Raw genomic sequence first — 13,714 nt, 5'->3', positions numbered from 1 at the left:
TTTGTCAAAGAAGTGAATTTAGCTATAACTTTTATTGGTTGAATTACGTTTAGAAAACAACGATATAAATAAATTATATACACTTCATCACTACAATATTTTACAGATGATTTTTTTGAAAAATGGTGGAAGAAAACGGTTGATTTTCACAAACATGTGTAAGCATCAACCAACATATAAAGATTTGACATAGTTTTGTTTTGACTGTGTACTTGTCATTCAAAACTTTAAACTTGATACATAGGCTAGATTTTATAGTCAAGATATTATGTCATTTATTAATTCTTTTTAAAAAAATCTAGACTAGAGAGCCACCAGATCTTGTTCAGAGTTTTTGCAATTTTCAACCGTTAGATGAAAAAAAAAAACAGACTGCAAGAGGGAAGAGCTGTTTTGCAGTCTAACTTACTGTATTACCCCCACATTCACGGTCGAGTGTGTTTAGAGAAAGTAAGGGTAATTATGGAAAACAATGATCAATAATAAAAGCCATCTGTGTCAAATTCACTTTTTGCTCTGCAACCTCGGTATATGTTTTTGATTTTTTAATTCTAATGTCTTTCAGATTGATGATTATCTTAACGCGCCTCAATAGAGACTATCAACTACTCCCTCGGTTCCTTAAAGTTTGATGTTGTAGTGTTTTGAGTTTGTTCTATAAAAATTGATTTTCTAGATTTTTATTTTATTTTAATTAATTGATTTTAATAAATCGTAGATTTCAAGACGTAATGATTAACTGTTTCAGATTACTATTGGTTCATAATTTATTAAAAAATATTTAATAAAAATAAATAATTAAACAATGATTGTTTCTTAAAAAAATTGAAATTTCTAGAAAATCAATTTTTTAGGAAGAGAGAGAGTATTTTTTGTTTTTTTGGACTATCAATGGAGTAATAACTGACAATTTTAGAGTTTTTTGCATTGTTTGCACTTTGGATTCGACAATTCAAATTTTTTATTTTCTTCAGATTTATTTTCTTAGATCTAATGAATTATTATACACTACATAATCCCAATGTTCCTAATAAATAAAGTAAATAACATTGATTCTTTTCAAGTATTTTTTAAAATATTTTTTACGATTTCATTTTCCAATAAGTAAGTGTTTATGTGTGTATTTTTATTATCAAGCAATTTAATAAAAAAACATGTTACTGTACATATTATTCATAACAGACAATTGCTACTTCACTAAATAACAAATTATATTTTAAAGATGCAAGATTATTTTACAAATTTTTGTAAATTTTTTAGAAAAGTAATAATGTCGATATGCATAAAAATCAATGTTTTCCCTATTTATCATGTTGCCATCATAGTATTTTAGTCAATTTATGATTAGGCTAAATTTATTCGATTAAAGACACATTGATTTCGATTTTCATGGCTTACTTATATAATCAACACAAAATCAGATGGTAATGGACTAATGGTAAACCAAAGTTTAAATATATTAGCTGTGTGTACTTATGTATTTTAAATCTTTTAACAAATGTATAAGATTTATTTAAAAGAGAAAGACAAACAAATGTACTAGTGCGATATCTTGGAGAGTAAGAGTGACGCGCCGTAAGTGCGAGTAGGTTTAGAAACGAGGGGATGTAAAATATACAGATGTAGATAAGTAAATCTACAGACACAAGGCACCACACACACAGCAAAAACCAAATCCTTTACCCAAAAATAAAAAAGAGAGCATTTTTGATGAAGATCATCACTTTGGAATGTTGTTGCAATCATCCAGAGTCAATATACATAAGCACAGTGAAGAAAGATTGTTATTAACAACGAGTGTGAGATAATGTGGGCGCCAATTTCAGTTTCAAGCTTTCATCTTCGGCTTCCTCTTTAAGTTCTGAGATCTAGGGTTTTTCTGGGTTTCTTTACTCTTAATTCTCTCTCTTTCATCTGAGATTGGTCATGCCCCTGCCCTTTGAGCAATTTCAAGGGAAGGGGGTTCTGGGTTTCTTAGATTCTTCTTCTTCTCCGGGATACAAAATCTGGGCTAATCCGGAGAAACTCCATGGACGAGTAGACGAAGATCTCTGCTTTATTGTTAACAATGGTGGTTTCTCGGAGCCGACGTCTGTTTTAGACTCTGTTAGAAGTCCAAGCCCTTTCGTCTCTTCTTCAACCACCACGCTGTCTTCTTCTCACGGTGGTCCCAGCGGCGGCGGCGCTGCTGCTGCTACTTTTTCCGGCGCCGATGGGAAATGCGACCCAATGGGTTTCGAGGATCTCGATGGTGTTCTCTCCGGTGGCTCGCCGGGGCAAGAACAGAGTATTTTTAGATTAATCATGGCTGGCGATGTAGTGGATCCGGGTTCTCAGTTTGTGGGTTTCGACACCGGTTCTGGATCCGACCCGGTTATTGATAATCCTAATCCACTCTTTGGCTATGGCTTCCCTTTTCACGACCCACCGGAAGAAGAGAAGTTTCAGATTTCACCGAACCCGGAAGCTCTGATACACCCAAATCCGAGTTTCTTCTCGGATCCTCCGTCGTCTCCTCCAGCGAAACGGCTCAATTCGGGTCAACCCGGATCTCAACACCACCACCACCAGTGGGGTTTCCCGTTCACGGATCCGGGTCACGAATCTCACGACCCGTTTCTCACGCCGCCAAAGATAGCCGGAGAAGACCAAAACGACCAAGACCAGTCAATGGTAATCATCGACCAGCTATTCTCTGCGGCGGCGGAGCTCACGACAAACGGCGGAGATAACAATCCTGTTCTCGCGCAAGGGATATTGGCGCGGCTCAATCACAACCTTAACAACAACGACACTAACAACAATCCTAAACCTCCGTTTCATAGAGCAGCTTCGTATATAACCGAAGCTCTTCACTCTATCCTTCAAGGCTCATCATCATCACCACCGTCTCTCTCACCTCCCCAAAACCTAATCTTTCGAATCGCAGCTTACAGAGCTTTCTCGGAAACGTCACCGTTTCTTCAATTCGTCAATTTCACAGCAAACCAGACGATTCTTGAGTCCTTCGAAGGATTTGATCGAATCCACATTGTCGATTTCGATATCGGTTACGGAGGTCAATGGGCGTCTCTGATTCAAGAGCTCGCCGGAAAAAGAAACAGATCTTCATCACCTCCGTCGCTAAAGATTACAGCTTTCGCTTCTCCTTCAACTGTCTCCGACGAATTCGAGCTCCGATTCACTGAAGAAAATCTCAGAAACTTCGCAGGAGAAACCGGAGTATCGTTCGAAATCGAGCTCTTGAACATGGAGATTCTCTTGAATCCAACTTATTGGCCACTCTCTTTTTTCCGATCATCGGAGAAAGAAGCAATTGCTGTGAATCTTCCAATCAGCTCCATTGTCTCCGGTTACCTCCCATTAATCCTTCGTTTCCTCAAGCAAATCTCACCAAACGTCGTCGTTTGCTCAGATAGAAGCTGCGACCGCAACAACGACGCGCCGTTCCCTAACGGTGTGATTAACGCGCTCCAGTACTACACATCTCTGCTCGAGTCTCTCGACTCTGGGAATCTGAATAATGCGGAAGCTGCTTCGAGTATTGAGAGGTTTTGTGTGCAACCGTCGATACAGAAACTGTTGACGAATCGTTACCGTTGGATGGAGAGATCACCGCCGTGGAGAAGCTTATTTGGGCAATGTGGGTTTTCTCCGGTGACACTTAGTCAAACTGCGGAGACACAAGCGGAGTATTTGTTGCAGAGGAATCCGATGAGAGGGTTTCACTTGGAGAAGAGACAGTCATCGTCGTCTTCACTTGTCTTGTGTTGGCAGAGGAAAGAACTTGTTACTGTCTCAGCTTGGAAATGTTGAGACGAAAAATTATTATTAAAAAAAAATGATATTTCAGGGTTCAATTTTCTTTTCTTAGCTTTTTAATTTGGGTTATATCATGTTTTAATATGTTTGATTGTGATGTTAACCAATCAAATGATATATATATTCTCCTTATGTTAGTCTTTCTTTTCCTTTTTATATTTCTGCATATTGAAATATGGATCCATGTACTAAAAATTAAGCTAATTGTAAACAAACTACATATTAGTACTAAACTAATTGTATTAACTTGTGTTTTGGGTTAATGTTGTAAACAATGAGATAACTTGTGTTTAAGCCTTTTAGTATTGTAAAGAGATTGCGTAATACGAGTGTTGTCCGTGTAATCAATCACATGGTCCTCGCAGAATTGCTGCTTAGATTTGATATTATCACAATACTACCACTTTATTACTTATTTAATCAACCACTTTAGTAAGATTCTGCAGTGAAATTGTGAAAAGTGTATAACATTTTTTTTTTAATTGTATTGGATAACAAAATCCAGCCATGTCTTTCCTCTTCCCAATCATTTCTTAATTTTCGCCTCTTTATTAGTATCATTGATATTTGATTATTCATTTATATAGTTTCCTTATTTTTCATTCAGATTTTTTTCATAATTGCTCCCTAAAAAGGCTGCTTGGGAAACAACGCGTTAATTAACATCCCCACATGATTTGAGTCCTTTTTTCCTTTAATTCATTATCTGGAAAGCAGGAAGAAATTATTTTGGAAAGTAAATCAAGAATGAATCTCTAAATCAATTGCCAAACGTCGCCGTTCCATTACCGGTCAGACAACACAGACCAACGGTCTGAGAATTCGCCTATGAACAAGTTACTCGCATTCGCATTGAACCAAAAATTGCATACCGGTTCAATCAAAATTATGTTCAGTCGACTTCATTTAGATGATGAAATTTGTGTTAAGAAAAGATAAGAATTACAAAAGCATAGACTCTTAGCGTCTCTCAATTTACAAGAAATCAAAGCATGAAAAAAGAAAACCACTAACGTGACTTAATAAAGAAGAAGAAGAAAAAACTTGTATCAGCAAACCTTTTGGCTTCTCATCTTTACTTCACACCTTCTGGATCCTTTAGAGTCTGCTTCCTTTTTTTTGCTTACTCAGCGTTTAATTCAACAATTGTACAAGTATGATCCAAGGAACAATTTTGATGGGAGTTTCGAATGTCAAACGATGAAGAAAAGTAAACGAAACACAATTATTTTGTTGGATTTGATAAGAGCCAATGCAAATGATTTATAGGTTAAAGCATCTCTTCACAAAACCATGGAAAAAGACTACAAACGCTTAATCGTAATTGCTAATCATCATAGTAATCTTTTCATTCTAAAAACAAGAGCATGGATAGGAAAGATTTAGAGATAAAAAGGATTCAAGTGGAAGTTCTTTTACCACTTCTCTTTCAAGTCTATTGTTCAGTTGAATATGCAGACTGTTTTTCCTCGGTTAGCTTTGTGATGAGTGCCCTCACTTGAAATCACATAAAACTTCAGCTGTGATAGAAATATTGTTGAATGACCAAATGCAACAACAATATTGATCGTGAAAAAACATGTAATGAACCTTAACTGGTGTCAAATATCAACTAAGTGGATTTGGTTATATATAAGTAATGGACCGCTTGAGCACTGGACATGGTTCAACAAATGTAATGAACCTTTTATGTAATCACCATATATTAGTATCAGTTACATTAGGATCTGCAAACAGGTTTAGATCACCGGCATATGAACTTATATCCCCATACCCAATCACCCTATGCAATTTTGTGAACAAATTTTAATTTCAATCTTAAATAAATTTTGATAATTTAGGACATTTTGAAAATTGATGGATACTAATATATCAAAAGGGGTTCCATTAAAACAAAAGTTAAGGAAAAAGAAGAATGAATTATCAGCTTAATGTAGTAACTTATCGGAAGCAGTCAAAAACACAAAATTATGGTCTTATATATGTTTGTTTCTATTTGTTTAAGATCTCAACTTTGAATCTATGATCTTTTGTCAGTTTTATTAAAATATATTACTTATGTTTTGCTCATATTTTTCTTAACTTTTGTTAATTTTGATCAATTGGCTTTCTCTTGATTATTTAAAATTATTCTTGTAATTATAACATATTGATAGATGTGTAGTTACTATAAAACATTTTCATCGAAAAAATTTAGATTTGGTGATTTAGAACAAGGTGAATAGATTATTTACTCTATTTTTTTTCTCTGTTTCAATGATTAATTGAGTTTGAAAAGTTTAACTAGATTATAATTTAAAAGACTTCATATATAAATAATTTGAACATAAAACAGAGTTTGTATTTAGAGAAGAAAGATGAAGCAAACAAACGAAAAATGCATGGTTTCATACATCAGCAAGTGGTGGCATTCCCTTTGATGCAAAGTTATCATGCAGTAGTACTACGACAACATTATAATCAGTACAACTAGACTGAAACCCTCGGAGAACATTGCTGAACACCGTATCTTTCGAAATGTTTCTTGAGATTACCACCAAATTTCTTGGGTGAAAATAGTCCGGATCATTATCCAGTTTCCATAAAAGAATGTCGAGGATCATATGATTCAATCTCGTACATTTACCCATTGAAAAATATAAAGTATAAATATCATGGGAGATATATGTAAGTAATTAAAAAAGAAAAATGTGGTTGAAGACGCATACTTACCATGGGGATGGAGGGTGATTCCGGCATCACGGTATTTATTCAGTACTACATCCGGGAAGGTCTTTTCTCCATAATAAGCCGAGAATGACACTTCACCAGGAAAATCCAGACCTTGTTTGATTTTCTCACAAACAGATTCAGGATCGAGACCATCATGTATCGGGAAATCCTCTATGTCCCAGAAAATAGTATCCGTGAACCGAGAAACCCGTTAATGAAGTAATTATCGATAATTAAGATGAAATGCTAATTCAGGATTTAGACAAATACAATTTCGAGCAAGATGAAATGCTAATCCAGGATTTTAGAAAAATACAAATGCTTACTGGCGAGATCTCTGACTGTGACGAAAGGATAATCTGGAACATCTACCACTTTACGAAACACGAAAGAACAAAACAACCAAATCGTGAATACAAAATAATTAAAATTTATGATGACATATCCGACGATTAGATCCGCTAGTTTAGCGTGACGGATAGATCAAATAAAATTTATTTCAGATTTAAAAGAAAATAAAAATAATTTCGAGAAATAGATTGAACTCACACTCGTAATCACTCGCTGTTGTAATATAATATGTGAGGTGTTACGAACAAAAGAAAAGAAAAATTAGATGGTGAATACAATTTGATTAAACTTAACGATGACAATCAAATAAAATATAATTGAGATTTAGAAGAAAAAAAAAACAAAAAATAACAATTTCGAGAAAGAGATATAGAACTTACTCCACGACGACGCCATGCATGGTGTCGACGGAGATGGGAAAAATTATGGTTTTATAGCTGCGGATGGGATCTGTCCCTGAAACTAGTTTCTTTTTCAGCCGTCGGATCACACGTAGTTTCCTGATTCTCGTTTCTACCCCTTCTTACACAACACATAGTCAAATACTGTACACGGCCAACTACCTGAGGGTAATAGTAATTGTGTACAACTATCGACGAATCATTTCTTACTTTTATTTTTTACTAGTATCATTGATTATTGATTATTCATTTCTATAGTTTCCTTTTTTTTTTCATTCAGATTTGTTTAATAATTACTCCCTAAAAAGTCTGCTTGGGAACAACGCATTCATTAACATCCCCACATGATTTTTAAGTCCTTTTATCTTTAATCCATATGGAAACAGGAAGAAAATATTTTGGAAAGTAATCAAGAATGAATCACTAAATCAATTTCCAAATGCCGCCATCGCATTACCGGTCAGACAACACAGACCAATGGTCTGAGAATTCGCCTAATGAACCAGTTTACTCGCATTAAACCAAAAATTGCATACCGGTTCACTCAAACAACAGGCCAATCTCAGAATATTCTGCAGCCATTTCACCATCATTGCTATATATTTCTTTGAATTTCACTCTCGTGAGGGGGGAAATCGCACCGGCTTTGTAAGTTTTTACTTGAAGCTAGGGTGAGTTTCTTGGGGATACAGCCATAGAATCAAACTCCATGAAGTCTTACGAACGAGTAGGCTAATGCACCAGTGAAAATGTAACTATCAACTCTGTCCAATATACCACCTGCAATTACAGAGGAGTGGGTTAGAGAGGCAATGATAGACAAAATCCGGTCTGATTTAACGTGTCATTACCATGTCCAGGGATGAGTGAGCCAAAGTCTTTGACACCCGCATCACGTTTGATCATTGACTCCGTTAAGTCACCAAAGACAGATCCGAAGAAGTTAAGAACTCCAAAAGCTATAGTGCTGTTTAAAAGGAACCAATTAGAATAAAGACATAATAGACTCTGGCAATTCGATCGGATTTGAGTACCTGACAAGAGAATGAGGCCAGGACAACGATTTGGAGAGTAAAATGGTAATGGAAATACAACCAACAAGTCCTGCAAGAGCTCCTTCCCATGTCTTCTTTGGACTAATGCTAATAAGAGGAGTTTTACCAAATGCCTGCAACATTAGTTGATTAACTTCAGCCAAGAGAAGTTATTGTGAGACTATATGCATTGGAAGGTCGATAATACTAAATTTGTCGTTCTCTTTAACGAATACCCTGAAAAGTATTCCTCCTTAATTTGAATAAAATGAATGCCGAGATATAAGAGAGAAATAGAGAAAGCTCTAAACATTAACCATTGCAAAAAACTCTATCATATCCTCAAAAATGCCTCAACGGTTTATCTATAAGAAAGTCTGAATATTAATGTCTTAGATCTAACCTTCAGCAGATACATACCTTGCCACCAAGAAAAGCAAACGTGTCTGAGGCAATTATACCGCAGAAAGAAATCAATATAGCAACAAGTCCAACTGTCCAATGTGCTTGGCCACCGAGGATAGTAGGCCAGCTTCTTCCAATTCCTATAAGTAATTAAACTGCTCAGGAGACTTAGTCTTTGATTACTTTACGAACCAAAGCTAGGAATGATAATAATAATGGAGTGCTTGCCGGTGTTTAGAACTGGAGCAGTAAGACCACACCGTAGCTTTATCCAGAAACAAGGAAGATATCCACAGTAAAACAGGCCAAACATTGTACTACTCAGCTGAGAAAAACGCGGGTTTCCTCTTTGTAACAACAGTGCCATTGCAACAACAAACGCCGCTGATGTCACTGAGATATCTATATGACCAAAATACCTAAAAACAACATTCGTAACAAAGACAAAACCTTTAATCAAAATAAGAGAAAGAATCGCGGACTTTGAGGTGTTTACTGACTTAAACTACTCACAATGTAAGTATGGGCATAAGAGCACATATAACCGAGCAGACTCTAGAAAGATATCGTGGAGGAGGAGTCATTCCTTGAGCAATTCCTTTACTTCTCACCAGCTCGAAATATTCCCGGGCACTTAGAAGAACCGCAGCTGCTACTGCTACCGTGAATACCCATCCTCCAGCTAATACAATACCTCCAACAGACAATCCAATTCCTAAACCAAAAATCACTCTTTTCTTAAACTGGCTTCTAGATTTCTGCTTCTGATCATCTAAACTCGAATCGTCTTCAACATTTTGCGATTCTTGATCTCTGTTGTGTTCCTAAACAGACAATAGTTGCAGCAATGCCATGATAAGTTTCTCAGCACTACATAGCAATCCACAAGAATGATTCTTTATCGAAATTCCCGTATAACCTCAAGTTCTTAAACTAACATCATAAAGAGAAAGAGGAATAATGTTACCTCCTCTATATAAATTTGGTTCAAAAATCTCGAATTTAAAACTAGAAAATCTCTACATCTTTTATAAATTTTTATATCTATTGTACTTAAATAAATAAGATAATCTCTTTTTTATATATGTTAGGAATACTTCAAATCCAATTTTACTTTCTTGGAGAAGAACGGCAAGGACATGTACAGAGAGAGCTCAATGAGAGCGGTAATGGCTTATACCTACAGACTTCAACAAAAGGCGCCATTGAAAACCGAAATAGGAAAGAAGAATTCAAAACCCTAAAATTTGGATAAAGGACAAATCTTTACGATAACGGAATCATGGAAGGAAGGAGGAGATGTTAAAGATTGTGTGATTCGGTGAATCTAATCGGAGCTTATAAGTTTTGTACGGTGGAGATACTAATGGGGCTCGTGGTGGTGGACCTGGTTGTACGACGAGAGAGTATCTGAAATCCACGCGCCTCTGTTAGCGCGTTGATAACTCTCCTTCTCGGTTATTGCCGTGAAAATAGTTAAACCCGAAGTCTCTGGCTACAAAGGAAGGTTTTACGTGGAACCTGAGTGTTAAAGCCACATATGTCATTGGTGGCTAAATTTATAAGTGTGAGATTTTTTGTTCCTTGGATCAGAATTAATTGTCTTGTTCTTCATGTTTCAAATCCTCAGACCAAACAAGTCACATGATCTGCAGATTTTCGAGAAAATGAATTCACAATCTGGATGATCTCATGGTGAATTCGACTGATATAAGCTTTTTTGGAATGAGCTCTTGTTTTAATGCTTTATCATTTGTGTGGCTCAAGTCTGGGGAACGCAAAGTCTACTTCGACTGTGCATCCATTAGAAGGGTCGTTGGAGACGGTGTTACTCCTACAGGAGTGAAGAAGTCTGCATCTTACATCTTAGTATCAGAGGAAGAAACAGAGGAATCCGATGGAGCCTGTGTTAGGCAAAAAAGAGCGAAGACGCCAGAGATTGTACCTCCAAAGGAAAATCTGTGTATACATCTGATAGTATGAACCCAGAGGAAACTCTTCCGCTTCGTAGTCCTTATAATAAATCATTCCTGACTGAGAACAATAGCTCTCGATATGATTTATTCTGGGAAAAAGTAGTAGTACTCGATCAGGGATCAGTAGATTTTGGTTGGGAGCTTTGTTAGTCTTTGAGTTGAACAGATTCTCAAGGACAAGCAACTTTTGAGCACTGTGACTTATGTGGAACCTTATAACCTTGAAGTTGTCTTGGAGTTTTATGCAAAGTTACCAATTGTTCATAAGGTATTTGTCAGAGGGAACACGTATGAGTTCTCTCCTAAGCTCCTAAACGATGATGTATATGAGCTTCAAGGAAGAGAACATTGACAACTACCACAGACTCCGGTTGGTCTTGTCTCAATGGTTTCTAAATCCTAATCATATGAAAGCCTAATATCTAAGAAAAATATTCAAACTTTGCTTCTTTCTGGTCTTCTGATCTTTAGTGAACAGAGGAGCCTTTTGACAAAAAAGAAAAAAAGAGCCTACGTGACGGTTAAGTAACTAAATTAAATTAAATTTTGATGGTTTAGTAATTGCCAAATAAACCGAGAAGTGAAAAAAGGAAATTAACACATGTGAAAAAAGGAAACAGCTGAAAAAAAGTAAACTTGAATCTCAAACAAATGTGTGCTTATAAATAGTCTCATCGTTTTTCCTACCAAAAAAAAGAAATAGTCTCATCGTTTTAGTATCATCGATCATCATTCATCACAAACAAACCAGAGAAACACAGAGAGAGAGTTATTGAGAGAGAAAGAGGCAATTTCATTCTTTGATTTTTTCGATTCTCTTCTTCGATTTCTGCTTCTATTTCATCATCAACTATTGATTTGTTGTATTGTCGTTGCTCTTTTCCAAACCTTGACCAACCAGGCTAGAAAAGAGAAGAGCGTCGTGGTGGAAGATGAAGATACAGATTCTTCTTCGTTTAGAATCATTCCAGAAATTAAAGCCAACGGTCGGTAGTGAATTGTGATTAGGCTTTGTTCGCTTAGCCATTGTCATTGAAGACGATCAAGTCTAGTGAGAGATCTCACAAGCATCACGTCTTAATAAATCTACCGGAGCTTTTGAGAGGACTTCGCGGTGATATAAACGTCAATTGACGACGGAGATGGCGATAGAGGAGGTGGATTGATCGGAGATCATAGGATTTGTTTTCAGTAACGGTCGTGGAGAAACTAACGGTTGGATTGCAATCTTCAAAACCCTACGAAGCCCAACAATAAGAAAAGGAAATTCAGCACAGAAAGAACTGTCAAGCCCATGAAAGTCCATACGATTATTAGTCAGGTCAATTTCTATCCCATCTTAATATTCATTTTAAGTGTTCTTTTTTATTTTTAACTAAAACTTTTTTACTATATAAACTATTATTATTAAAAAAGTATTTCAAACTTAAGTGTTAAATTTAAATACGTGAAAACAAACCGGATTTAGCATCCCGTCCTTTTGGTCCGTAAGTCTTGTGGTGTCATAAATTCAACCCGTTTTCACGTATTGTAAATTTTTACACTTAAGGTTTTTCTCAAATAATATTTTACTTCTTATTTTTAACTAAAATTTTTTACTATATATACAAACTATTTTTATTTTAAAAAATATTTTCAAACTTAAGTGTTAAATTTACAATACGTGAAAACAAACCGGATTTAGCATCCCGTCCTTTGGTCCGTAAGTCTTGTGGTGTCATAAATTCAACTCGTTTTCACGTATTGTAAATTTTTACACTTAAGGTTTTTCACAAATAATATTTTACTTTTTATTTTTAACTAAACCTTTTTACTATATATACAAACTATTTTTATTTTAAAAAATATTTTCAAACTTAAGTGTTAAATTTACAATACGTGAAAACAAACCGGATTTAGCATCCCGTCCTTTGGTCCGTAAGTCTTGTGGTGTCATAAATTCAACTCGTTTTCACGTATTGTAAATTTTTACACTTAAGGTTTTTCACAAATAATATTTTACTTTTTATTTTTAACTAAACCTTTGTACTATATATACAAACTATTTTTATTTTAAAAAATATTTTCAAACTTAAGTGTTAAATTTACAATACGTGAAAACAAGCCGGATTTAGCATCCCGTCTTTTAGTCCGTAAGTCTTGTGGTGTCATAAATTTAACCCGTTTTCACATATTGAAAATTTAACACTTTAGGTTTTTCACAAATAATATTTTAAATTTTTATTTTTAACTTAAATTTTTACTATACAAACATTTTTATTTTTAAAAAATATTTTCAAACTTAAGTGTTAAATTTAAATACGTGAAAACAAACCGGATTTAGCATCCCGTCCTTTTGGTCCGTAAGTCTTGTGGTGTCATAAATTTAATCCGTTTTTACGTATTATAAATTGAACACTTTAAGATTTATTTAAGTAAATTGTTTTGATATTTAACTAAAACTTTTTGGGGCTTTTGCAAAAATGTCCTTTTTTCAAGGGAGACTCACAAAAATGCCCCTTTTTTAATACCCCTTTTCAAAAATACCCCATTTGGATGTCCATTTTTAAAAATACCCCTTTTATGTACAAAATGACTAAATTACCCTTCTTTTAATAAAAGATATCATAAATATATAAGGAAATATAACAAAATTAGGTCCACAAAATACAAAATATTTTTTGGCGGGAAAAGTGATCCCCCAATTTTTCCCGCCAAAACACTTGTAAAAATTTGTAAAACCTTTAAAATACCTTGTAAAATTTTCCCGTCAAAATTTTTTCCCGCCAAAAAATTTTCCCGCCAAAAAATTTTTTTTGCAGGAAAAGTGATTCCGCAATTTTTTTGGCGTTAAATTTTTGGCGGGAAAAATTTTCCCGCCAAAAATTTACAAGGTATTTTAAAGGTTTTTTACAAGGTATTTATAAGGTTTTACAATGTATTTTAAAAGGTTTTACAACGTATTTACAAGGTATTTATAAGATATTATAAGATTTTACAAGCTATTTTATAAGGTTTTTACAAGTTATAAGGT

General features: G+C 34.9%; 2 protein-coding genes and 1 long non-coding RNA gene across 3 annotated transcripts; 1 reads left to right on the top strand and 2 right to left on the bottom strand.

The window, feature by feature from the left end:
- Positions 1-1,643: 1,643 nt before the first annotated feature.
- On the top strand, positions 1,644-3,964 carry LOC9312640 (scarecrow-like protein 22). The gene has a single exon (XM_021025803.1). The coding sequence runs from the start codon at positions 1,927-1,929 to the stop codon at positions 3,814-3,816; it is 1,890 nt and encodes a 629-aa protein (XP_020881462.1). The 5' UTR covers positions 1,644-1,926; the 3' UTR covers positions 3,817-3,964.
- Positions 3,965-6,086: 2,122 nt separating this feature from the next.
- Positions 6,087-7,072, bottom strand: LOC110228593. Its single transcript, XR_002332065.1, has 2 exons — positions 6,861-7,072; positions 6,087-6,705 (listed from the first exon to the last, which is right to left on the bottom strand). It is a non-coding gene; the product is annotated as an uncharacterized LOC110228593 (long non-coding RNA).
- Positions 7,073-7,678: 606 nt separating this feature from the next.
- Positions 7,679-9,931, bottom strand: LOC9312639 (phosphatidate cytidylyltransferase 5, chloroplastic). Its single transcript, XM_021026256.1, has 7 exons — positions 9,914-9,931; positions 9,239-9,549; positions 8,954-9,144; positions 8,741-8,865; positions 8,321-8,454; positions 8,138-8,253; positions 7,679-8,066 (listed from the first exon to the last, which is right to left on the bottom strand). The coding sequence occupies exons 1-7, from the start codon at positions 9,929-9,931 to the stop codon at positions 7,987-7,989; spliced, it is 975 nt and encodes a 324-aa protein (XP_020881915.1). The 3' UTR covers positions 7,679-7,986.
- Positions 9,932-13,714: the final 3,783 nt, after the last annotated feature.

This window comes from Arabidopsis lyrata (assembly GCF_000004255.2).
Source record: "Arabidopsis lyrata subsp. lyrata unplaced genomic scaffold ARALYscaffold_5, whole genome shotgun sequence".
In the NCBI taxonomy this organism is placed as follows: domain Eukaryota; kingdom Viridiplantae; phylum Streptophyta; class Magnoliopsida; order Brassicales; family Brassicaceae; genus Arabidopsis; species Arabidopsis lyrata.
This window is presented reverse-complemented; position numbering and strand designations above follow the sequence as displayed.

Coding starts and splice junctions, on each gene's coding strand:
- LOC9312640 (XM_021025803.1), top strand. CDS start 1,927: ATGCCCCTGCCCTTTGAGCAATTTCAAGGGAAGGGGGTTCTGGGTTTC.
- LOC9312639 (XM_021026256.1), bottom strand. Junction 8,866..8,953: donor TGCTCCAGTTCTAAACACCG/GCAAGCACTCCA, acceptor AATTACTTATAG/GAATTGGAAGAAGCTGGCCT. Junction 8,455..8,740: donor TTGCTTTTCTTGGTGGCAAG/GTATGTATCTGC, acceptor CTAATGTTGCAG/GCATTTGGTAAAACTCCTCT.